The following is a 24,956-nucleotide window of genomic DNA, read 5'->3' on the forward strand; positions in this document are numbered from 1 at the left end:
TGGGCAAAATAAAGAGACCAACAAATGTAATAAATAATAATATTCTGCACCTTGACTTAGGGTACGACTGCATCACTACATACGGTACTCCACATCCAGGATGCTCCTACTGCTAGTTTTTGAAGACATATTCACGTTAGCCACAATCCATATCTATCCTGTAGTTTCCTGTCAAATACTGCTGATTCATGTGTTACTTCTAAAACCACCTACAATCCAAGCAGAAAACTAACAGCATTCACTTAGTACTTCAGGATGGTGTGAACAGCTTCATTAATAGGGAATTCAAGCAGGTTGCAAGGAAAAACTTAGAAGATTATGCATGCTTCGTGAAGACATTTCTGCCCAATCTCTGATGCAAACACCATGCAAATATGGCTTGAAACACAGTGGGGGAAATATATTTGCTACATTTAAAACTGTTAATGTGAACATACCCTTAGGGAGAGCACTATTTGCTATTCTGCCTTGGGCTGCAGAATGTCTTGAGTAGGCCATGAGTGCTTCATTGTAAATGCCTTCCTCACCTGCTTTGCAATTTTGTTCTGTGATGTTAACCATGTTGGCAAAAAACCTTCATCATGAAGAGGGGGGAAATTAAACCTTTACATTACAACAAATCATGTCAACGGCATCCAGAACTTGAATTTGCCTGAATTCAAATCCCTTTGCAGCTCTGAAGGTCACTGCATGGCCTTGGGCACTCTTGTCATACAATCCACCTCACAGGGTTGTTGTGAAAACAGAATATGGTACCCTGAATTCTTTGGGGAACAATAGTAGGCAAATTGTGTGAAATTCAGCCTTTTGGCCAAAAGGCAGGACAAACACACTAAGAAATAAAATGAATTCATGAACAAATCTTATATAGTTGTAGCAATTTTAAATATTAATATGAAGAAAAGCGATTATGTGGGCTGTGAATGGCAGGAAAATGAGATCTTGGCAAACTGTCTCTTTTGCAAACAAATTATTTATATAAAATAAATATCTTGCCATTTTTAATTATTATAAAGTGCCATCAATATGCATGATGAATTTACAAGAGAACAGGGACTTGAATAACAACCAAAATTCAGCACACAGGAACCAAGGGAGAAGAGTGGAGGGGAAACAGAGGCAGTAGCAAACTAAAGAAGACTATGTATTTATTTATTCTGAGGTGCATATTAATTGACTGGCAGGACAGCCAGAGAGTTAGAGAGCACAGATTCGGTGGTCAAGAGATGCACAATTCAATCACCACATCATCAAAAAGGAAGCTGGCCAGTTTTAAGAGGCCAACAGGAGGCTGTAACCCGAAGCTCCACTGAGTGCAGGCTTGGAAGACTCCTGGGAAACAGCTAATAAGCTGCTTGGGAGTTGTAAAGTCCACAGAGCAGTGTCCAGGTTTTAGTTTACCAAAGTTGGTACTGCTCCCCCCTCTTAGTGGAGGCAGCCTGGGACTGTTGACGTCACTGAGGAGCAGAGATAAAGGGGTGATATACAGCAGCTGGAAAGCGAAAACTTCTGAGAGGCGTGCTGGAGAGAGGCTCTACTGCTCAGTCCAGGGAGCCACTGCTACGCTGACAGGAACCCTTTCTTACAGAGATCTAGGGAGGAGGAAGAAGAAAAGGGGCCCATTAAAGATACCCTCAGAAAATTGCTGAAAAATGCCACAGAACGTTGTTCTCCCAGGACCGGCGCCTTGGGGCTTCAGGCTGACAGGAGGGATAGATTTTAAGCAGCCGTTAATCATATCCAGGGTATGTCCTTTTCCCTTTTCTTTTCTTTTCTTTTCCTCACAATGGCATCTTTGAAGTTGTGGAAGTGTGGAGTCTGCAGGAGGTGATGGTGTCTGGCTCATCCTCAGACAAGACATGCTTTGCTGAATGCTTTGTATTTTTAAAGAACACAACACAGGCAGTTGTTAATTTTGCACTGTGCAATCAATGGTTGAAGAGTTTCTTTTAATATGCTTGTCAAGAAGAGTGAGCGAACTTGACACTGCTATTTCTTCCCATGCACCCCTTACTCTGATGTAGTATTTATCTACCCAACCACATGGATGGTTACCAGTGCAATCCTAGATATGTCTCTTTAGAAGAAGAAAACCACTCAATTAAATGGAATCACTCTCAGGTAAGGGAAAACAGGATTCACTGGACTGCAGTCCTGTAATCCGCTTACCTGTGACCCCTTGAATCCAGTGGGATTTGGAATAGGGCCAATTTGCAACACAAATTTGCAATGTGATGCCGCCACCCCCCACCACTTAGCTTCAGACAACCTGGAACTTATAGCACTGCTTAGAAGGGCACTTATAGCACTGCTTAGGAGAAGGAGGGAGGACACCTTTTCCACCCCTGCCCCTGCTCAAGCTTGGGTCTGGCTGCCAGCCCCAAACTTGAGCATTTGGTTTCTATATAAGGGGGAGGCAGGGTACTGGAGAATGTGTATTCTTTTCCTTTGCTTCCTCCTGTAACATCTTGATTATTAACCCCTTCACTGCTTTCAGAGCCTTCCTATTTGAAAGAGTAAAGGTAAAGGTAAAGGGACCCCTGACCATTAGGTCCAGTCGTGACCGACTCTGAGGTTGCGGCGCTCATCTCACATTATTGGCTGAGGGAGCCGGTGTACAGCTTCCAGGTCATGTGGCCAACATGATAAAGCCGCTTCTGGTGAACCAGATCAGCACACAGAACCGTTTACCTTCCTGCTGTAGCGGTACCTATTTATCTACTTGTACTTTGACGTGCTTTCAAACTGCTAGGTTGAGAGGAGCTCACCCCGTTGTGAACCGCCAACCTTCTGATCGGCAAGCCCTAGACTCTCTGGTTTAACCCACAGCGCCAACCGCGTCCCATTTGAAAAAGTGCAACTACACAAAAAAATGCCAGTGTAAGGAGTTGAAGAATTATTGCTGACTTAACAGTATTTCAGATTAGAACTCTTGTTAGAGTTAAGGTACTAAATTTAAGCACTTAAAGAAAAACCAACACAGCCAGCTAGTACCGTAAACAAAGAGTAGTTTGTTTCACCAGAACTTCATGCACTCTGAAGTGTTTAACCTTCATAAAATGCACAAAGCACATGTTAGCTGATGTGGTGCATGCTTATGGCATCTGACATGGACACACTGGAGAAAGGGAAACAATGTCCGAGCTAAGAAACAATAGAAGGCACTGTGCGGTGTTTTTGGACTCCTATTGCCTTTTATGGCATTATAAGAGGGAAATACTTTCCATTATCTCTCAGGAAAAGTATTTTAGTAATGCTAGGCTTCTAGCCTGCATTTGTTTACAATAAGCTCAGTCAAGTTTAAAGTTCTGTGAACAAAAGAGGAGCTGCATTTATACCTAATTACTGAGAAGTAAATTGTTTGGTATTATCTGAGTCACTGTGAGACAAGTAATTTTGGGAGCTGCTGAACAAGACTCGTTAACCATGTGTTTCAAGGCCTACTGCTCTGCATTGCAAGGCGTGTTTACAGAAAAAGACAAATGTGAAGACGGATGCCTTGAGTTTTACTGGTACATCTGTTTGATGTTAACATATGTCAACTACTTTGATTCTTTTTCAAATTTATATGTAACAGTTCAGTATTTAGAAATGGATCTCTAAAGTGCAGGCCCAATCCTGAAATAGGCCAAAAATGCTTTAAATCAGTTCAATAAAACCTTAACTCCTTGATCCAAAAGATGTGGATTTATCAGAGCAAGTTCTAAAATCAATGGCTCTAAATCAGCTTAGGTTAACCATTTTTAAGCTAACTGGCTTGAGGGTATCTTGAACTATCCATGTGCAAACCATAGGGAATATGCATGGGAGTCAAAATATTTTATTTATGTATTTATTTATGACTCAGGATTTATATACAGCTTAATCATCCATAATCTCTAAACAGTTTACATTTTGCATTTTAAAATCAGTGGGACTCCTCTAGAGCAGGGGTCCCCAAACTACGGCCCCCGGGCCGGATGCGGCCCAATCGGCCTTCCAATCCGGCCCGCGACGCCCCCCGCCGCCCGCTGCCGCCGCCCGCTCTCACGGCGCGCGGCGCAGCGGTGATCTGAAAAATCGGCAAAAAATCGCCGAAAATCCTTTGTGCGCATGCGTACGGGCCTCTCCCGACCCGGAAGAGGTCATTTCTGGTGCACTTCCGGGTCGGGGGAGGCCCATACGCATGCGCACAAGCAATTTTCGCCGATTTTTTTTTCCGCCCGTGTGCGTGTGCGCATGCGCACGGGCGCGCACTCCCCCGCCCTCCGGCCCGCTGCGCGCGCACTCCCCTGCAGTCCGGCCCACCGCGCAGTCGGCGCGGCGGGCACCGGCCCGCCGCTCGGTAAGTCTGGGGACCCCTGCTCTAGAGTATCTCAGGCTAGATATAAATAAGGAACAGCTCGGTGTGAAGCTGGTTTGAGAAGCAAAACACTAAACCGTAGCATTTTATAACAAAGTACAGGATACATATGCATTTTTGATAACACTGTGTGAACACAAATTTAAAACTGAACAGTGGAAACGCAGTAAGTGCACAGTAAATGGAAGTGTGAACACAGCCACAGTTACAGTTTTAAGAATACTGTACATTTATCTCAGGTGAAATGTCTGCATGCACTCCAGATAAATGAAGTTGAGCTCCTGGATAATCAGACTTTTCGTATACACTTCAATGGAAGGAACAAGCTCTGTGTGAGCATCCCTTTGCACATCTAAAACTGAACCCTTATTTGAAGTGAGTGCTGGAACACCTGAAGATTGAGTGGGATCTGTGTATACCATGGGCAAGGAACCTGCAGCCCTTCAGAAAAAGTTGGACTACAGTTCCTGTCATTCCAGGTCTTTGGCTATATGGTGGGGCTGAATGAAGTTATAGTTCAGCAACATCTGGAGGGCTGCAGGTTCCCCATGTTGTACACATAAAAGGGAGCCACATCTTCAAAGAATAATTGCATCAAGGCAATAGTGTCTGCCATACACTGTACAGCTTTACCTTTTCACTATTGGGAGCTTTTAATGACAACTTATTGGACTTTTCTAAGTAATAAAGGTATTTACGGATGAGGGACTTATTTCCTAGTGGCTCAGGCTATCATTTTAAGAGAATTGTACTGAATCCTTAGGAAAATAATACAGGACAGATCTATGTTTTTCAAATATGAAGATGTACATATTTTTTAAAAAAAATTCTATACCTATGCCAATTTACCATCAATTTGTGACAAGACAGCATGATTATTCAAAAATAGCTTTCAAATTAAGCAATAAATCTTTTTGGAATTGATTTTCTAGGAGTGTAGAGTTTTAAACAGACCATAGCAAAACAGAGTAGCCTAGTCAATCAGGTAAAGACTTCACAAGGTAAAGACTTCACTACCACCTGTTTATCTAGAGAAGTGATGTCACAATCAAAAAGCTATCTGCGGTTACCCAAACCAAATACAGTAAGACAACCCTCTGGAAGGTTTCAAGCAAATGTAAAACCTCAGGGCAGATCATCCAGACAAGCTAAGTATAGAAGTGGATTGAACTGCAGCCCAATCGTCAACATACTGCACTGCTCGAAGGCCACCAAAATAAATGCAATTAAGCAACAAAACCTGTTACATGCGTAAAACTGTATAAAGCACAACAAATTATATAACCTGTGTGCCAATCATCATCACCCCATCCATATGCAAAGCAGACAAAGAAAATATTAGAGAGCAAGTTTCTGTTTTATACCTCCATACTGACATCCATACTGCTAAACAATGGCATTATAACTTATACAGCGGTACCTCTGGATACGTACCTGATCTGTTCTGTGGTGCAATTCGCACCCCGAAAAGTACATATCTAGAGCGGCAATAGAGCGTTTCTGTGCACGCGCAAAGCGCGCAGAACACTTCTGCGCATGCGTGAAGCACACTTTTGCGCATGCACACGCAGTGGAACCCGGAAGTAAACACTTCCGGGTCCGCCAAGTACTTAACTCGAAAGTACTTAACCCGCAGCAAACACAACCCGAAGTATGACTGTATAAAACACTGAGAAATCTATATTACCATTGCAGATAGACTTGTTGACTCATGGTCCCTTGCTGCACATTCCATGTCATGCAACATGATGTAGATGACAGGTGTCTGTCCTCACTGTCAGCGCCAAAACTCTTCTGAACATAAGCTTGGTTTAGTATTTTAACTCTCCGCATGTTTTAAACTATTGCTGTATAATTTTATTGAGATTTTTTTGTAAACAGCTTTGTTTTTCTACAATAATGTAGATGACAGGTGTCTGTCCTCACTGGCAGTGCCAAAACTCTTCTGAACATAAGCTTGTTTTAGTATTTTAACTCTTCGCATGTTTTAAACTATTGCTGTATAATTTTCTTAAGATTTTTTTGTAAACAGCTTTGTTTTTTCTACAATCAACAGTGTATAAATTTTATGAAATAAATAAATAAATGCTAAAATATCAGCTAGCACCAAAATAATAATAAAAAAATAGAAGCTAATGCTTACATGCCTGTCACAATGAATCACAGATCAACTATAGCTCATACTTGAAATTAAGTGAGGTTTCACCACCTCCCTTATTTGTGTCAAAATAAGTTGCACTGAAATCAATACAACTTCTTAGGTGGAAACAGGTCTACTTATCATTTAAAAGAAACATCTTGTGTTTCTTTCAGATCACTCCAGGAAGCAAAGCTTCACAAGCCAATCTGTGCCCTGGTGACATCATCATAGCTATCGATGGCTATGGCACAGAGAACATGACTCACAATGATGCACAAGAGAGAATTAAAGCAGCGTCACACCAGCTCTGTCTGAAAATTGAGAGGTAAGATTTCACTATATGCTTGGAGTACAATAATGATTCAATGTTTCCCATCTAAATTAAAGTTTGCCATTATCTGATGATTACAAACATTCATAGCCATGGATCCAATAGATTTCTGGGCCCAACATCCTAGATTTAGAAGTTCTTGGCATGATACGTGGCAAGATTGCCATGAGAATTCCTAGTCCTGTTTCCCTTGGTGTAATATACAGTACCTTTGCAGCTTCTCAGACTATTTTCTACTAAATAGTCCCTCTGATAAACCGCACTGCTCCTTACAGGTTCGAAACCTGAAGGGAAGGCACACAATGGAATCAGGCTGTCTCCAAGGCCACTCATCAGTGGGTGATTTGAGAGCAAGAAATGCTGGTCAAGGGGCCAATCAGGCAGAAGCAAGCAAAGTAAGGACAGGGAGAAAGCATGAGCACAGAATAACCTGCTGCTCAAGAGTGAGCTGAATTGGATTGGGCAATGTTTACTGTTAGTCAGGGCCCTGCAGGACTCAATTAGAAGAGGAGTGTGAGACTGCAGAAGCTGGAGACAGTAGCTGGATAAGAGCACAAGGAATTCAGCAAGGGAGTATGAATCTGAGGTATAAGGAAAGTTGTCTCCAGGCCCAAGACTGCTGGTTCAAATTCCAGAATGCTATTGTCCATAGAAACTTGGGACATTGCTTCTTCTCACAGACACCAAAGCAACCAAATTCTAAATCCCAGCTCAATTTGCAGTAAAGGGCGAAAGTTTTCATTTCGCCTAATTGCATTGTAAGATATAGCCCACCCATTCTTTTCTTGATGTTTATCATTGTCCTGACATGCTTCAGCTTTGCCACTGTACACATTCTTTTCAAGCACAACCTTTTCTTTAAAAAAAAACCCAAAACAGGTTGATTGTATCCATTTTATGTTTTGTTTAAAAACACACACTTTGGATTCAGAAGTGGCTCACCATTTGGGACGCAGCCACTTTGCTAGCTTCCTGGTAGGTGCGTTGCTGTTGCTTACTGGGAGGGACGAGGCAGTGGGGAGGCTGGTGTGGTGCAAACACACCAGCAGATTAGTGCCAACAGCCCCACTGCCTCTCCCCTCCTCTCCCTCTGAGTAAGCAACAGCAGCCCATCTGCTAGGAAGCTGGTATAGCAGCTCCACCCCACCCAGCAAGTTACTTCTATCTGTATTGCTATGGGGTGCTCCCAGATAGGTATTTATTGGGGGGGGATCAGTGCTGCTTAGGCAAAGTTTTTCACAGCATCCATACACATTGACTTCAAAATGCCAGCTTGCATCCCACCCACATTTAATTTAGATTTACTCTTTCTGAGATAATTCTGTTAAGTTGACATAACTTGTTGCCAATGACCCATTTGCAATATTAAGCCCCCGTCTGGAAGCATCCTTAGACTTTCACAATTCCTCTTATCTTTCTTTTGCCACAAGTAAGCTTACAAACAATATCTGAAATTTTCCCTACTGAACAAAAACTAAAGGACCACTGTCCTATTTTTCTTTAGTTACCAATTCAATATTGTCTACTTTTCATGTAAGATTTAATATACAAATAAACAGTTAACTTATTTAAAAGAGAAGTTTTCATGTTATGATAAAAGGGAGATAAAAGCTTTGAAGACTTTAGGATTGCATAACAAATTGAATGCAGATGTGCTGTATTAAGGATTCTTCATTTTTCACCCTACAGGGCAGAAACAAGAATGTGGTCTCCGCAAATAACAGAAGATGGTAGTCCACATCCATTCAAAGTAAACTTGGAAGCTGAACCACAGGTAGCAAATCACTTTAAATCAGCAGCATTCCCATTGTATTTTGCAGCAACTTACTTACATCTTTATTATGTTTCCCAATGTCTAGTTAACCTCCTGTTAAACGTAATATATCTTAAAGCAGTACAGTACATCCCTATACTTTTGTATGAAAAACCATTGGAAGCTGTAAGATTCTTACATCTGTTCTGGACATGATCTTGAGCCATTAAATTCTTAATACCTCACATGTTTCAGAGCCTAGTCCTGACACTGAAAACAGCTTCTAGGGAAAGGCCCTAAGGACCCCTGGTTAAATTTACCCATCCTCACTCACCTGACTATCACACCTAACCCAAATAAATCTACTGTCTTAACCCAGGCCACATCCACACCATACATTTAAAGCACTATTATATCACTTGAACAGCCATGGCTTCTCCCAGAGAATCCTATGAATTGTAGTTTGTTAAGGGAGCTGAGAATTGTTCAGTGACCCCCTCCCCTCACAGGGCTACAATTCCCAGTTTCCTGGGAAGAGGGACTTATTGTTAAACCACACTGGGAATTGTAGCTCTGTGGGGAGGACAGGAGTCTCCTAACAATTCTCAGCAGCCTTAACAAGCTACTTTGCTACAATTCCCAAGATTATTTGGGAGAAGCCATGACTGTTAGTGGTATAGTAGTACCGGTACTTTAAATGTATAATGTGGATGTGTCCCCAAATTGAAATTTTTAAGTCTCAGAATTCTGAGGGAGTCTTACCTTCCTTGGTCAGGCAGAAACCCTCTACTGCAGGCATCCCCAAAGTGCGGCCCTCCAGATGTTTTGGCCTACAACTCCCATGATCCCTAGCTAACAGGACCAGTGGTCAGGGATGATGAGAATTGTAGTCCAAAACATCTGGAGGGCCGAAGTTTGGGGGTGCCTGCTCCACTGTATCCTCAGCCTGGTTGATTTACAGCTATCCTGGATGTATCACTGATGATGTAAATTTCTTAACAATGCATGCTTATGGTTAGTGTGTGACATTAAACAGATTACCCATTCGGGTAGTCATTATTCAAGATTAACTGATCTGAAGTAACTTGTTATATCTGTTAGGGGCACACCACATAGTGAGCTTGAATAGTAATAATATTTGGAAACTAAGGCACACATAATAGAAATTCTGCATTGTTTGAAATCTCAGTAACAAAATAATATGTCAAAATCAAAAATACTGAATTCATTTTACAATGCTGAAAATGGTCTTTTCAAACCACACATTTTAACCTATACAATGCCATCTTGATAAATAGGCCAACTGGTTTGTTTGAAAATACTCTTCTGATGCTTGTAAAATTCAAAAGATGTCCACCATTTAGAGCTATCTGTGCGATTTTACCCCTAACAGCTTTGTTGGGACTTATAAAATTATGTGCAGTGATTACTATTTAAATTTGGTCTTGAGTTCTCAGTGAATTTATGAGACAAATCAGACAAATTTTAGAGGTTTATTGCATATGATAAATGCAAAAGCTGGACTGTTACTTTTTCTGTTGCTTGCTTTGCCATTTACTTTGTGCATATGGTGATATATCTAGAAACTAAAATTAACTCAAACTCATTGCAGCAATGCTATACTTTTACAGTAAGACATTACAAATACGTCGTTGTTACAATATATACTCTTTCTGCACTTCCACCTGTAAACTAATCCCAGTTATTTATCAAAGTTAATTTACGTATAACAAGGTTTCTGACTATATAGGATTTACTTGCATTCTTGGAAATGCACCTTGATCCCACAAGCACATTTACTTGGAAGTAAGCCCCATTGATAGTATAAACCTTTGCATTTTTCAACCATCCCTTTAGGTTAATATACCAAAGAAGTGGAAATCTTGATCAACCTGTCTGGCTTCTGAGATATTAACAAGTATTTCCCACATATTTTTAAGCATATTTTCTCAGCTATATGGACGAAGGGTGGGTGTTTGAATAAAAAAATACAACTGCGGATTTTATTGTTAGGATGCTGATGTGCTAAATATGGGTTTGCTGCATTTGCTTCTAGGTACAGAATGTGCACAGCTGAAACATGTGGCTGAGTTTACAAAATATTTCAATGCCAGGTGTGCCCACACTATTTAAAGATTAGTTTACTAAATCAACCAAAATGACTCAAGCAAGTGAATAGCCTCACTTTAACTAGGCTGTAGATCTAGGCTTTTTGTTTCAGTGGTACTCTTTTTGTCCTTTGACTTCAGTGACATTGGAAGCATTCTTTTTAGAACTCCACACTATGGTGTTTTTTTATTGAAGGTTAAGCTGATTTATGGCTGTGAGACTTTTCAAGCAAATATGCCTAGATGTTGATACATGTGGATAATAGATTGATTTAAAAAAATTAAATGGCTATTTAGCCTTTTCATTTCAAAAATTGCTGTGGGCTCTGCCAGACAGCTTATTTATTTAGCATTAATCTTGACTTGCTTGCACAAAGCTTATGCAGAAGTTAGATTATATCTGGTCTTTATGGAGCATTTGTTTTGATGTGTTTGTGAGAGGATATACAACAGGGGTCAGCAAACTTTTTCAGCAGGGTCCTTCAGACCTTGTGGGGGGATGGACTATATTTTGGAAAGAAAAAAAATGAACAAATTCCTAAGCCCCACAAATAACCCAGAGATGCATTTTAAATAAAAGGACACATTCTACTCATGTAAAAACATGCTGATTCCCGGACTGTCCGCAGGCCGGATTTAGAAGGCAATTGGGACGGATCTGGCCTCCGGGCCTTAGTTTGCCTACCCATGATATACAACAAGGAGCATTCATCTTGATTTGCTTACAGGGTATTTATACATCTTCCTGTGAATCATTTGCTTATTCCACGCTATTTGCCTATCACTTTCCAAACTGAAAAAATCAGATTATTATTTTTTAATGGCTTTGTTGTGCAAGCCTAAATTTCCTGGAATGTGCTTGAATCCCTCCTGCAAAATATTATTAGGATTGTTTCAACAGTAGTCTCTATAAGGTTACAAAAAATTCAATAAGCACAAATCTGGTTAAAACATAAAATCAGAAAATCTTAACATTAAAATGCCTGCTAAAATCAGAAGTACCAGAAGTTAAACAGAGAGGCGGACTGTTTGAGCCCAGCCAGGAACATATTCCACAGAATTGGGCTCACAACACTGAATGAATAGTTACGAACTGTGCATGTGAGCTATGTCACTAACAATGACTCCTCCAAATACCTCAGCAATTAGGCAGGGATATAAGGAATCAGTGGTCCTTAAAATACCTGACCCCAAGTTGTTGTCTTGTGAGATTTGATTAGAGGCTAGGAGAGGATATATTTATTAGATTTTATCCTTCCTCACATTGTTGAGTTCAGCAGAGTGCCATTCCTTTGCCACTTAAAAGGGAGCTTGTATAAGCTAGTTTTAGCCTTTTTGCATTAATAAACCAGGGTGCTTTAAGGCAGGCTAGATTTTCCTGGTTTTACCCACCTTTTCCTCCCCCTCAAATAATAACCACACAATAGGTTTTCTAGAAAAATGAAAATAACATTTACTCACTCAGTCTACATCTTCAAGAACAGCAGTTACAGCAGCAAGATGTAGGCAGGCTTAAAATGCTATCTAAGTTACTAAGAGACACTAAAGTCTAGCTTAGAGATGGAGTCTGAGCTGGAGGTTACAGGTATTATAAGAAAAAAAGGTGTGCCCAGGAAGGGAGCATACTAAGTTATACCTCTTCCTGTCAGGACACAAAAGGGAAGTGATCTCACAGTCCTCTCTAGTAAGAACCGAAGGAAAACTCTATGAGCTTCAGCCCCTATTATGTGCCTAGCTAGAAAAGCATGAATTTTTAATTTGACGGCTATAAATATGCTGCAGTAATTAATACAAGAACCTTTAACTTGGCCCAGTAATATATGGATAGCCAGCACAACCTTTTAAGCACTAGAGTCGTGTGCTGGTGGTAGTTTGGCCCTACTAACAATACAGCTGCAGCATTTTGCACCAGCTGGAGCTTCCAGACTGGGCCCAATGTTGACTCCACAGAGAGCATTGCAATAATCAAAGTCTTAAAGTTACCAATGCCTTGTGGCCAGGGCAAGCTATCCATGTCCAAGACTAACTGAAAGTGTCCTTTCGCAATTTAATCTGAAACATGTTTACTCTGACATAAATCCTACTTATTTAAATGGGACCTACTCCCAAATTAAATATACATAGGATTGCAGGTGTCTGTTATTTAATCTGAGACAGAGAAGCCGCTCCCCAATCCCTGATAACGTCTAGCAATCCATACTATGTCATTACATGTGTAATGCAGAGTTTTGCCAATCCCATGCATAGCTGTCAACTTTTCCCTTTTCTCTCAAGGAATCCTATTCAGCATAAGGCAATTTCCTTTAAAAAAAGGAGAACTTGACAGCTATGATCCCATGTCTGCATGTGTAATGCAGAGTTTTGAATGCAGAGTTTTGCCAATCCCATGTTACTTTATTGGATGCAATTTGCAGGGACAAATAAACTTCAATGACAATGTGAGTTGACTCATATTGGGATTACTAGAAGTTACTGGGGAAGACAAGAGGGCTCAGTGCCTGCTAGTTTTGACTGCACCTCTTATGTAATATCTAATTACAGCCATATTTAGCTACACAGCCAAATTTACAGTTTCTTCTACAGAAATTAGCAATGGCATATTATTGTCTATAAGTTTACATCCTCCCATATATTTTCTATGGTGAAACACAGGGTGCTTGCTTAGTGGTTTGCAGCAAGATGTGTTTTATTAATAAGTAGCAGCATTTGCCAGTTGTGCTTGTTATTGGCTTTAATGTGCATTGTAGCTTTGTGTATTTTGTCTGCCTGTTATGCACAGGAATTCAAGCCCATTGGTACAGCTCACAACAGAAGGGCCCAGCCTTTTGTTGCAGCAGCAAACCTCGATAACAAAAGACAGGTGGTGAGCTCTGCCTATAACTCTCCCATTGGGCTGTATTCATCTGGCAATATACATGATGCTCTTCATGGACAGCTGCGGGGCCTTATCCCCAATTCACCTGCAAAGTAAGTAAGATTCTCTAAGATGGTCTTTTGCTGCAACATCTGTTTAACTGGCTTCATGGTCTCAAGTCCAGCTCTTGCTATTCTTTTTTCTTTCTTTCCCGATGCTCAAAATATACAAAATGTTCTTCAAAAAATTTACCTCTAAAATGAATCTTCAAATAAGCAAGACCAATATTATAGACATTTCTCTTTCAGAGGTTTGGCTACACAAGACATTATTATCATTACTATTATTACTATTATTATTATTAAGCACATTCCACCCAAAGCTAAATATTGTACTGAAGGCACATCCCATGTGCATGCACACACAAGATGCACACAGGAGCAAGCTCCATTGGTTTGACTTACTTCTGAGTAAACATGGATAGGATCAGGCTGCAAGTCTTATTGATTGCAACAGGCAATATACAGTATATAAAAATGGTGTGCAGCCTCATCCTATGTGTACACATGTGTAAGTCCCACTGTGTTCAATGGGACATTCTCACAAGTATGTGAGCTTAGGCTTGCAGCCCAAAAAGTTAACTTTGGCTTGATTGTTCCTATTGTTCTCTTTTTCTCACAATAACATCAGATGTATTAATGCTACTACTATATAACTTACAACTCAATAATTTACAACATGTATGTTAACTAATCTTTTCTGGAAGCAAATATGCTTGCTTAAGTTAAAGACAACAACAACCCTGTATTTCCTTTTCTTCTTCTTCTTCTCCAGGACTTGGGGTACTTTGAACACAAGCATAACATTCGGCCCAAACCATTCATAGTCTCAGGCCCGAGCAGGTTATAACTTCTCTGTGTAATCTGTAACTGAGTGCACGGTGTTTTGTTTTTTAATGAAAACAGTAACAATGCTATTTCAGTATGTCGTAAAGCCTTCTAATGAATAAACGCTTGCTTTGCAGCGCTTATAAATCTGAGATCAAATGCCGAAAGAAACACCTATTTCTTTTGTCATGGAGAATAGTAGTGAAAGGGCACACTTTTTGTGCAATTATTGATCAAAGTCACAACAATCTGCCAAGCAGTAATGTGCCTGCAATCGGGTAAATTTCAACTGAACCTACATCAGAGAATTGTTTGGTGCATTACAGAGATCAAAACTGAAATATCACACATAGCATTACTTATAGGGCTTTAAAATATTTAGTAGCGTACATACAAACAAACTACCATATTTTTCACTCCATTAGATGCACTTTTTTCCTCCTAAAAAGTATGAGGAAATGTCTGTGCATTTTTGGGAGTGAATGCCTGGTCCCTGGAGCCGGCTAGCTCAGGGGCAAAAAGCAAATCAGGACTTTTTTTTATTTTTAGGAAGAGCTAAAGGCTGACAAGAGGGAAGGAGGGAGTTGAAAGGAACCCGCTCAGTAGCTGATTGCAAGAGATGGGGAGGGAGATAAGGAAGGCTAGCTACCTTCCAGGCCCCGCCCCCTTGCCCAGGCCTCTATTGTTGAATGTTCTGCAGAAGGAGGCTGCAGCGACATGTGAGTGGCTGATTAGATTATCTGTCTGGAAACTGCAGAAATGGCTCCCTTTCCTTTCCTAAAGAAGCTACAGAACTGTGAGTTGAACCCCATAAAAACAAGATTTTTTTCCCTTTGCAAGGTAAGCTCAGCAACTTTGAGTTGATGCTCAAAAATGGAGCTTTCCCCCTTTGCAAAAAAGCTGCACAACTTTGAGCTGATGGCTCAAAAAATTGGAGCTTTCCCCCTTTGCAAAAAAGCTGCACAACTGAGCTGATCCACCCAAAAACAGGACTTTTCCCATTTGCAAAAGAAGCTGCAAGAAGCTGCACAACTTTGAGCTGATCTCAAAAAAACCCAGGGCTTTCCCCCTTTCCTCCTCTAAAAATTAGATGCGTCTTTTGGTCAGGTGCATCTTATGGCGCGAAAACTACGGTACAAGACTATGATGTTGGGCTAGAAGGGAGAATGAGAAAGGAGGGAAGGACCTCTCGTATGGAGCCTCCATTGGCTAAGGCTACCCAGTGTACATCCAAGGACGCCAGTGGATAAGAACAATATGGCACTCTGATGAAATAGAGCAGGGAAAGAGTTTGATATGGATGTTTCTGTCCTTTATGGAATGCTTAATGATCATTCTTATAAAATTCTTCAATGGAGGATGTGACTTGAGGGTTGAAAATGGACAGCTACATATGTTTATGTCCTGCAAGCAGCTGACTATTTTGCAGTTAATGTGTCATTAACAAATTACACATCAATACTCTCATTTTCTATTTTATAGACAAATTATACTATTTTGTTTATTTGGTTAGATTGTTTTGCACATCACCTTTGAAAATCTTAGGGGTGGGTAGCAGTTAAATTCAGTAAAATACAGTTCACATCCATACATAATACCATTAAAAACACAATAAAAGCAAAGTAACAGTTACTAAATGTCAGTGACCATTCCACAAAGTCTAGATAAAAAGCTATGTTTTGAGCTTTTTAGAGTAAGTGCCAGCTGAACTTCAAGGGACAGGGAGTTTCAAAGTCAGGGTGCCACCACAGAGGCTGGCATGCACATCACCACTCCTAGTGCTGAAGTACTAATTGCGGGGCAAGGGCTGGTGCACAATTGGACTGTTGGGCAGAAGGTCAGGAGACCAACATCAGGTGGAGCGAGATATGATGACAGGTGGAACCACCTTCTGACTTTTTGTAGGCAAGAAGGCAGGCAGAGTGCCTCACTTCTAGTTTTATAAAACATTCAATGTGTCAACACGAATAAAAGTTATTAATATTGCAGTTGCTGTATAACGGATTATAATTATTATTACCAGAATGTAATTGAAATTAATAAGATTTTGGAACGCAGAAATAAAGAAAACCATCAATTCTAGCACACGGGGGGGCACCTTATCTTAATTATATAATTATATAATTATATAATTATATAATTTGGTATTTGAATGGTATTTGAATGATTGGTATTTGTAATTGTAGTATAAATTGGTATTGTTATAATGAGGCTATTATTGGGTTGTAATTGAAAACTAATAAAAATTATTATCAAGAAGGCAGGCAGAGGGAGACTGGCTGAGATCAGACTGAGGTTGTTGGGGCAGTGCCCCGTATTCCCTAGGACCAGCGCCAACAGGCAATAGCTAAGGCCTCCCTCGCCAATCTCCCGTGTTGTGTTGCAGAGTATATAATTCCATGCTGAGCATAATTTTTGAGCTTGCATAGCAACATAAAATATCAGTTGGTGGGTGTCTGAAATATTTTGCTTAATGCACTCCTTCTCCTTCTGCAGCACTTGTGGGCTTCTAACAATACCTGCCTGTTAACAGTGCACTTCAGCTTCTGGAGTTAACAGCATCATTATTGACAAGCTTTGCTCATGCTTTCCAAACATGGATCCTGGTTTTATTTCTGCGTAATGGTGTGTGGCTATATGGTTATCCCCTTGTATGGATATTTAGCTTGAGTGATCTGGCAACTGTAAAGTTTCTTACTTGCTTTGGCACATGTGCAGCTCTTCTGGAATTCTTTGTCTTGCCTTTGATGGTAAGGAATGCACTTTTCTTAAGGCAGTTGACAACATAGTCCTACTTAAATTCCACATGGCATCCCTGAAGGAAGTTAGTTCAATGAAAAAGCTGAGGTAGACAAAGCTGCCATTTAGCGGTGGGTGATATTTCCCTCTTTACAATATTTGTGACAGTAGACATCTGAAATTCAGTGAAAGATGACAAATAATTAATATTGTGAAGTCTGAAAACTCAAAGAGGTATCAGTAGATGCAGCAAATAATCTACATGTGATTGCCATCAGTCACCAAAAGTGGTGAGGCAAAAATCTTGTTTCAATGTTCCCAAAATTTGGCACTGTGAATGTTCATCAAATTTGGGACATTAAGGTTCCAGTCCAATAATTTTATACCCTTACAGTATGGCAGGCAGTAATACGCACTGAAACCAGTGGGGCTTACTTTTGAAAGAGGCATAGGATTGTGCTTTAAGGGTGTAGTCCTTTGCACACATGCAAAGTATAACATGTTTAGTAGGATTGTGCTGCTGTAGTATTTACACATTAGTCCTACAGCATGTTTATTTAAAATTAAAACTTTTATTATTTTTGCTATATTTCTGCTAAATAAGTCCACATCCTTAGAGTAGTTTCACATATCTTAAGAAATGGTAATGTTGGCAAAGGAGGATGTGCAGCTGAACTGTCTGTTCACTCCCCACAGTTCCCATCTAACAACTAAAAAGGGCACTTACACACCTCTCGTTGCCTGCTATGGGCACCCCATGGGCATCTCACCATGGGAGAAATGTACAAGTTCCCCATTTATTTCCTGCCAATTGCCTCGTGCAATATTCAAAGCTACCTCTAAGCTCCCATTTTAAATTAACTGTAGGTGATCAGGGGGGTTTCCACCTGTCTTAGTAAACCACGCTTGGGAGGCAGATCATGCCATATTATAGGGCTTGTCCACAACTGAGCATTATTTAGCTATTAATCCACTCATTTGAATTAGACTCAAGTAGTCCACCCCACATATATCTGAATTTGTGCATAGAAATTTATTAAATAATAACAATAAATAATAAATACATTAGGAGCAACTTGAGTCTTCCCTGTTCATACTACTAGGCATTCCCTTTTGTGTTTTTCCTCAGCTTCTCATTTGTTCCAATAGCTTTTAAATGGGCAAAGAAGGCACAGCTTTTCCTACCACAGTGAGAGTTGTGTCACATAGCAATTCTGAACCAAGAAAAAATATGTGGTCAACTGCTAATACAATCCTAGTCTATGCAGTTTGTGCCTTGGACCACTGAATATTTAAAATAGTGGACTCTAAATTAAAAACTGACAAAGAATGCATGCTTTTGTAATCCAGAACGAATGCAAGAAGAAAATCTGACATGTCTGATTATTTCTGTGGCATCAAAGACTAAATAATTAACAGATCTTCAGACCTGCTGTATTAGCATACTGGTGCTTGGGATGACTTGTGGTGCCATTACCTCAATGTGATCTTAAGAAACAGATTCCATTAGTGCTGTTGCAATGCTGTGCAAGCCTCATAGTTATACATTGGCACAGTACTGGAAATATTGGTATTATTTCACAAAGTTGTTGTTATTTTATCCATATGATTGGCAAGAGAATTTCTAACTTCCAAATTTTCTTCTGATTCTGATTTACTGTTTGAATCTGGCCATTAACCTGTGCCATCCTTGACGCAATTATGTGCTGAAGGAGGTAGTATGAGACAAACAAACATTTTATGAACTATAAAACTTAGAAGTTTTGCATAATAGTTGTGATCTCTTTAAAATTATGGCAGATTATACTAAGTAGAAAAATACACAAAAGTTGTGTTTCATAAAATGTGTTTTTTCTTGCATTTGATTCTTTTGGGTGCTTTTGTCACTCTGGAGAATACTTCTGCTCCCTGTTATTCATCTTTTTTTCCTCTCTGGTTTGCATCACATATTTTTGTGTACTGGTTTTTGGCACAGTGTTTGCAGTACTCCTTCCGGTATTGACGGCGGCAGCGGACGTAGCACACCCTCTTCAGTTAGCACTGTTAGCACTATCTGTCCTACCGAATTGAAAGCTGCAGCTAAGATGGCCCCCAACATTCCTTTAGAAATGGAACTGCCTGGTGTCAAGATTGTACATGCTCAGTTTAACACACCTATGCAATTGTATTCAGATGACAATATTATGGAAACACTGCAGGGGCAGGTTTCTACAGCACTGGGGGAAGCCACCCCGATAAGGTAATCCAAGCCACAATGTATGGTTAGCTTATTTCTAAGGCATGAATAGTGCTGGCATTATTGTTGCGTCATTAGTCGTTAAGGCTTTTAAATATATCTAATCCATGCCAATTTGAAAGTCAATGTGAAATTCTGAAAACTTAAGTCAATGCCTATTTAGTCATCAATTTCAGTGGGATAAAGACTGCCACCTTGGTGAAAATGTTCTATGGAAGATGTACAGATGGACAAAATGTAGCCTATATTGAGAATCATGAGAACCACTGTGTCATGCCAGGGAGATTAAAAATGAAGTTTGGTTAGGTTTCATATAAAGGTATTTAGGTTTGTGAAAATTTTATGCATTCTAATTTGTGTTTAAATTAGGGACAAATGTTTGAAAGAAAATATTGTGACTTCCTAGGGAAATGAAAAGTTTTAAGTTTTTATATAGCTTTATACAATTTGTGTAAATGTTACTTTGATTCGGGTATGTAGCTCCCCTTATGTGTCCAGCTCCTACTTTGTGATTGTTTGACAACTAGAGACTTGATAACAAATCTCAATCTATAAGCACTGTATGTGTAAACAGTCACAAGTAAGAGTCCCATAATTGATGTCAACAGGAAACGAGACATTCAGATAGATTGCCCTATATAAAAATTACATTTACATTAAAGTATCTAGCAATTGCCCTGCTAATCTGCTGGAAATTGGGCATCTCTAAATTTTGTGTGCACTCACAAAGTAGCTGCATTTTCTGGACAGTGATTCCCTGGGGTGTTCATTACGTGAACTGACTTTACCCATACTGCACTCCTGGACTAAATATTTATTTATCATATTACAAGTAGTGGCAAGCATGCTTTTGGGAACCATTCCAGTAAAAAAAAGCTTTGAGTTGTTTTTGTTGATGGGGTTCATTTTCACCAAGTATGAACTTGGAAATGCCATATTTTTCCCTAGGGGTATTTTGTGTCTAGTAACTAATAGAAGCTTTAACCCTTCTTGTTGGATTCTCCAGTTGCCTATAAGATGATGATTAAAAACCAAGAGTTAAATCTAAAATGATTAAGCTTTAATTTCCTTTGGAAACTGGTAAAAAATAATGAAAATTGCATTTGCTGCTCTGGGCTCCTTGAGAAGGAAGGTTGAGATATAAATTCAGTAAGTACATATATATTTAGATATCACATTTTTCTGAGAGTAAGCCCTTTTTAACACATATATCCAAGTAGATATATGTAGGATTGCACTGTTAAACACCCAGTAAAGAACACTTTTCTCTTTGATTAAATCAGTTTATGAGCTTTTACTGCTATTCCTTTTTATTGTTGGTGATTTTATTTTTGTTTTCACGTGGACATTTTAACCGCAATTATTCCTTTTTTATATTTTGTTTTATAAGCTACTTTGAGCAGACAATGTAGAAAGATGGGGGAAACAAACATCTATAAAGGAACAACTTTTGAGATTATCAAGATCAGGAATGGGGAACGTGTGGCACTACAGATATTGTCGAACTCCTGTTCAATGATCCCTGACGATTGGCCTTGTTGGCTGGAGCTGATGAGAGCAGACACACAGCAACACTGTGACAAGGGTCACAGATTCTACATCCTTGATCTAGACAATGGCTTTATTTGCTCTCAGTTAGATGCTGTAGGCCAGCATTAGGGAACCTGTAGCCCTACAGATAGTGCTGGATTCTATCTCCCATCAGCATGACCAATGGACAGAGATGATGTGAACTGTCCACTGAAGACCACAGATTCCCCATTCCTGTTGAAGTAGCACAGGGTGTATCCACCTGAGGAAATGGTTAATCCTCCTTTCCTGAAGAAAGTATAGGAAACCAAACATCTAAATGTCATTTTCTGAGCTTTATATTTGTTCTCTGTTCTCCTTTGCACATTGCTAGAATGGAACATGATCTGACCTTGTCCAGTTCTGTGCCTTCCACTTTTGTTTTAAACAATGCAATTACAGTCATACCTTGGTTTAAGTACACTTTGGTTTGAGTACTTTCAGTTTAAGTACTCCGCGGACCCATCTGGAACGGATTAATCCACTTTCCATTAATTTCAATGGGAAAGTTCACTTCAGGTTAAGTACGGACTTCCAGAACCAATTACACTCATACTTCGGGTTAAGTACGCTTCAGGTTGAGTACTCCGTGGACCGTCTGGAACGGATTAATCCACTTTCTATTACTTTCAATGGGAAAGTTTGCTTCAGGTTAAGTACGCTTCAGGTTAAGTACAGACTTCTGGAACCAATTGTGTACTTAAACCGAGGTACCACTGTATAGTGAACATTTACTGGTTAACTATCTCATTCAGCTCATTGATTTTTCAGTGACCCAGTACCAGCTGGAGTGCCCCAGTCTGATGTGTATAGGCTGCTACATGATGATCAGGAAGGACCGAGTAAGCCACGTCAGTCCGGTTCCTTTAAGATTCTCCAAGACATGGTCTCTGATGAATCTGGTTAGTTGCCATTTTTGTACAGCATCTCTCTTCACTTACATTGCATTACATGTCTATGATGCAGCCAGGCACGCCACCTCCTAGGGGCAGAAGTTTCTTCAGCCGCCTCAATATATGCTGGCAGGGGCCCAGGCCCCCTCGATGTTGAGAGGGCAGAGGAGGCTGAGCATGACACAGTTCAGTGGCTGCCTCCTCCTGAGCGTGAGAAAGGAAGCCACATGATGCAACTACCTCTCCTATGCTCAGGAGGAGCCAGGCACTAAACTGTGCTGCACTCGGCCTCCTCCCACTGCTGCAACAATGCACATGCATCAGGTGCCAGGCACATGACCTCACTCACACATGATCTATGCCAGCCCCCAATCTTGCATGCAAGACAGCGCCTCTGGATGCAACCACTTTGCTGAAGCCAAGCAGGTTTTCGGCTTGTTAATTACTTAATGGGAGGCAACTCAGGACATCACTTACACATTGTCAAAAAAGAGGGAAGACATCACCAAAAAAGGACACAAGCTTGCATAAAATTTGCATGCCATGATTAACATATACAGATGTGAATTAAGAATTACAATAATTTAAGTAGACGTAAGATACATCTTACAGTTGACCAAACTGCGGGAGGCAGTGGAAGACAGGAGTGCCTGGCGTGCTATGGTCCATAGGGTCATGAAGAGTCGGACATGACTAAACAACTAAACAACAACAACAAGATACATCTCATTATTGTGGGGAACACTGTGACCAGGTGACCTGTGTGCCTACTCAACCTGTTGATAGGAAATTTCAAGGTTGCTGTTCTCTCTTCTTACAAAGATGGGAGACTTGGATTGGAGAGCCCTTCAAATAAAATATTTCTTCAAAGAGTGGGCTATCCCCTGATAGCCATTCAGATAGGGAAGCTTTTAAGGTTTACATATTATTGTATTTTAATATTCTGTTGGAAGCCGCCCAGAGTAGCTGGGGAAACCCAGCCAGATGGGTGGGGTATAAATAATAAATTATTATTAAAGTAGGCACACATGGAACCTTGAGTTCCATGATGGAAGAAAGGCACTAAATAAAGCCTAACTGGAACATGCACAGTGATACCAATATCAAATGTAAACCAAGAGGGTTAAACACATGCAGACCATATGTTCACTAAAAATGAGAGAGGGAGATAAAAGTAGCAGCATATAACTATTGTTTAATTAAATGGAATCCACTAACTTACTGAGCAGTTCCATGACTCAGAAGTAAATCCAATTGTGTTGAATGAGGATTGCCCCCTAGTGTTTATCAGAATGTGCCTAAGGGAGAGAGGCTATAGACATGGCACCTGCGTATCTGAGTAAATAGTAATGAGTGAACTTCTTTTTTAAAAAACAGCTTAAAATTGAGGGAATCACCAACATTATGCCAGAGGATTTGGATAGTTAAAATAATAATCGAGCTTCAGGTGTTTTGTTAGGCAATCCCATGTTTTGTTTTGTTTTAAAACTAATTAGCAATCTCATCTAGTAACTTTGCAGATGAGAATGTGACACTAAGGGAGTACTTTTAATAATTTTTTCTCCCATGCCATTTCCTCCATCTAAATTGCATTTAACCCAAGACACTTAGAAGAAGCCTTGAGCTCTGTCCTGTCCTGTAAACAAAAGTGGAATCTTTTTCTTTTTCTCCAGATGGTCGTGCCCCTGCTATAAGGAGTGTGAAAGCACCAGTAACGAAGGTACCTGCTGCTGGGGGAAGTGTGCCAAAGGTGCCCTTGTGTGACAAGTGTGGAAATGGAATTGTGTAAGATATTTTATTTTACTTCTAATTGATTCACTGCATAGGTCTTTGAAAAAGTTCACATCAATCTAGTGGGTAGGAATCTGTGATTTCTCTTTCATGAAGTTAAACAAAATTCAAAGCATTCATACCTCTTTATAGAGCTTTTTTATTACACATTTTTATGCATTTTGTTTTATTTTGTTGTTGTAGCATATATTTTTTAAAGGTTACATAAGGTTTGGGACAATGCTATAAATAAAGTCGGCATAGCCTATGTTGCTCTAAAAGAAATGTTGGCGAAGCTTCTTGATTTTACATGCTCTTCTTAGCTCCCACTGAAATTCAACCTCAGCAGGGTGCCTAACAGATGCTGTACTGACTGGCTGTAACAGCATATGATCAGGAGCTGCAGAGGTGAGGGTATCTAAAATTTACTTAGTGGTTTTCATCAGTCAAATTTTGGCTTGCAGGCATCTAGGTATATATTTTTATTTTAAATATTTTTAAGAAACCCGATTTCTTATATTCACAATTGAACTTTAACTTCTTTTATTCTTACCCCCCTTTCTTTGATCTACAGTGGCACAGTGGTGAAGGCACGTGATAAGTACAGGCATCCTGAATGTTTCGTGTGCTCTGACTGTAACCTCAACCTGAAACAGAAGGGATACTTCTTTGTGGAAGGGCAGTTATACTGTGAAGCTCATGCACGAGCTCGTATGAGGCCCCCAGAGGGATATGAAGCCGTCACTGTTTATCCCAAGGCTTAGTTGTCCGGAGAGACACAAATACCTGCATGCACACATAAGGCACTATCCGCTTACAGCAGCAATACAACTGACTGACTGACTGAATCCAGCATTCTGCTTTTTAAAACAGGGAGGGAGACAGGATGGAGAAGTTGGGAGAAGGATGATCATTCTTGTAGCCCATGTTGGTATCTATGGGATTATTTCCCAAAACATTCTCACTATGGCTGCCAGTGTAATCCAATGAGTTATAAATCTGACATGCTATATTAAGATCCTTTGCAAATTGAGTACATGTATAACCTACAGTGAGAACCATAAAGGACTGTATTTTTAAAAACGTTCCTCTGTTTCTCTGTACACGTGCAATTAAATGGCTTTTTTTAAAAAAGACATGTTCTGCAGCAGCATTTACTTCCCAGGTGTTTCTTACCTTCATATCCGGTGAAAGTGGGAAGACACATTCAGGAACATAACGTTTGAAGAAACATGACTTGTGGTGGTAGAAGCAGTGGTGGCAAATATCACAGGTTTTAAAGGGGAGGGAAATAGAGGCAGATGTCTCAAATTAGCAGTTGTTGCATCTGCATA

The 24,956-nt window shown here is 40.1% G+C and overlaps 1 protein-coding gene and 1 long non-coding RNA gene across 10 annotated transcripts in view; one reads left to right on the forward strand and one right to left on the reverse strand.

Moving 5' to 3' along the window:
- Positions 1-24,956, reverse strand: part of LOC148687305 (uncharacterized) — a 116,646-nt gene that overhangs the window by 89,037 nt on the left and 2,653 nt on the right. For 4 of the 6 annotated variants that reach the window (XR_015947872.1, XR_015947874.1, XR_015947875.1 and 1 more), the window contains one exon: positions 17,114-17,329. The exons of the other annotated variants lie outside the window; for them this stretch is intronic. This is a non-coding gene — a long non-coding RNA (uncharacterized LOC148687305). Of the gene's footprint in view, positions 1-17,113; positions 17,330-24,956 lie in introns of those variants that run through there. 6 annotated transcript variants of the gene reach the window in all.
- On the forward strand, positions 1,512-24,775 carry PDLIM3 (PDZ and LIM domain 3). Of its 4 annotated transcripts, none has more exons than XM_088661033.1 (8): positions 1,512-1,745; positions 6,656-6,807; positions 8,503-8,587; positions 13,454-13,641; positions 19,130-19,393; positions 21,731-21,861; positions 23,526-23,637; positions 24,197-24,775. In XM_088661033.1, the coding sequence occupies exons 1-8, from the start codon at positions 1,653-1,655 to the stop codon at positions 24,384-24,386; spliced, it is 1,215 nt and encodes a 404-aa protein (XP_088517159.1). In that variant the 5' UTR covers positions 1,512-1,652; the 3' UTR covers positions 24,387-24,775. The 4 variants fall into 4 exon arrangements, with proteins under 4 accessions (XP_088517159.1, XP_034967919.1, XP_034967920.1 ...); XM_035112028.3 differs by lacking the exon at positions 13,454-13,641 and adding an exon at positions 14,363-14,430; XM_035112029.3 differs by lacking the exon at positions 19,130-19,393.

Source organism: Zootoca vivipara, chromosome Z1 (assembly GCF_965207765.1).
Source record: "Zootoca vivipara chromosome Z1, rZooViv2.hap1.1, whole genome shotgun sequence".
Classification (NCBI taxonomy): Eukaryota; Metazoa; Chordata; class Lepidosauria; order Squamata; family Lacertidae; genus Zootoca; species Zootoca vivipara.

What these genes read in the sequence shown, in the direction of transcription:
- PDLIM3 (XM_088661033.1), top strand. Translation starts at nt 1,653, where the DNA reads ATGCCACAGAACGTTGTTCTCCCAGGACCGGCGCCTTGGGGCTTCAGG. An exon ending in ACTTGGAAGCTGAACCACAG is followed by an intron (nt 8,588 to 13,453) that starts GTAGCAAATCAC and finishes TGTTATGCACAG; the next exon opens with GAATTCAAGCCCATTGGTAC. An exon ending in AAGTGTGGAAATGGAATTGT is followed by an intron (nt 23,638 to 24,196) that starts GTAAGATATTTT and finishes TTTGATCTACAG; the next exon opens with TGGCACAGTGGTGAAGGCAC.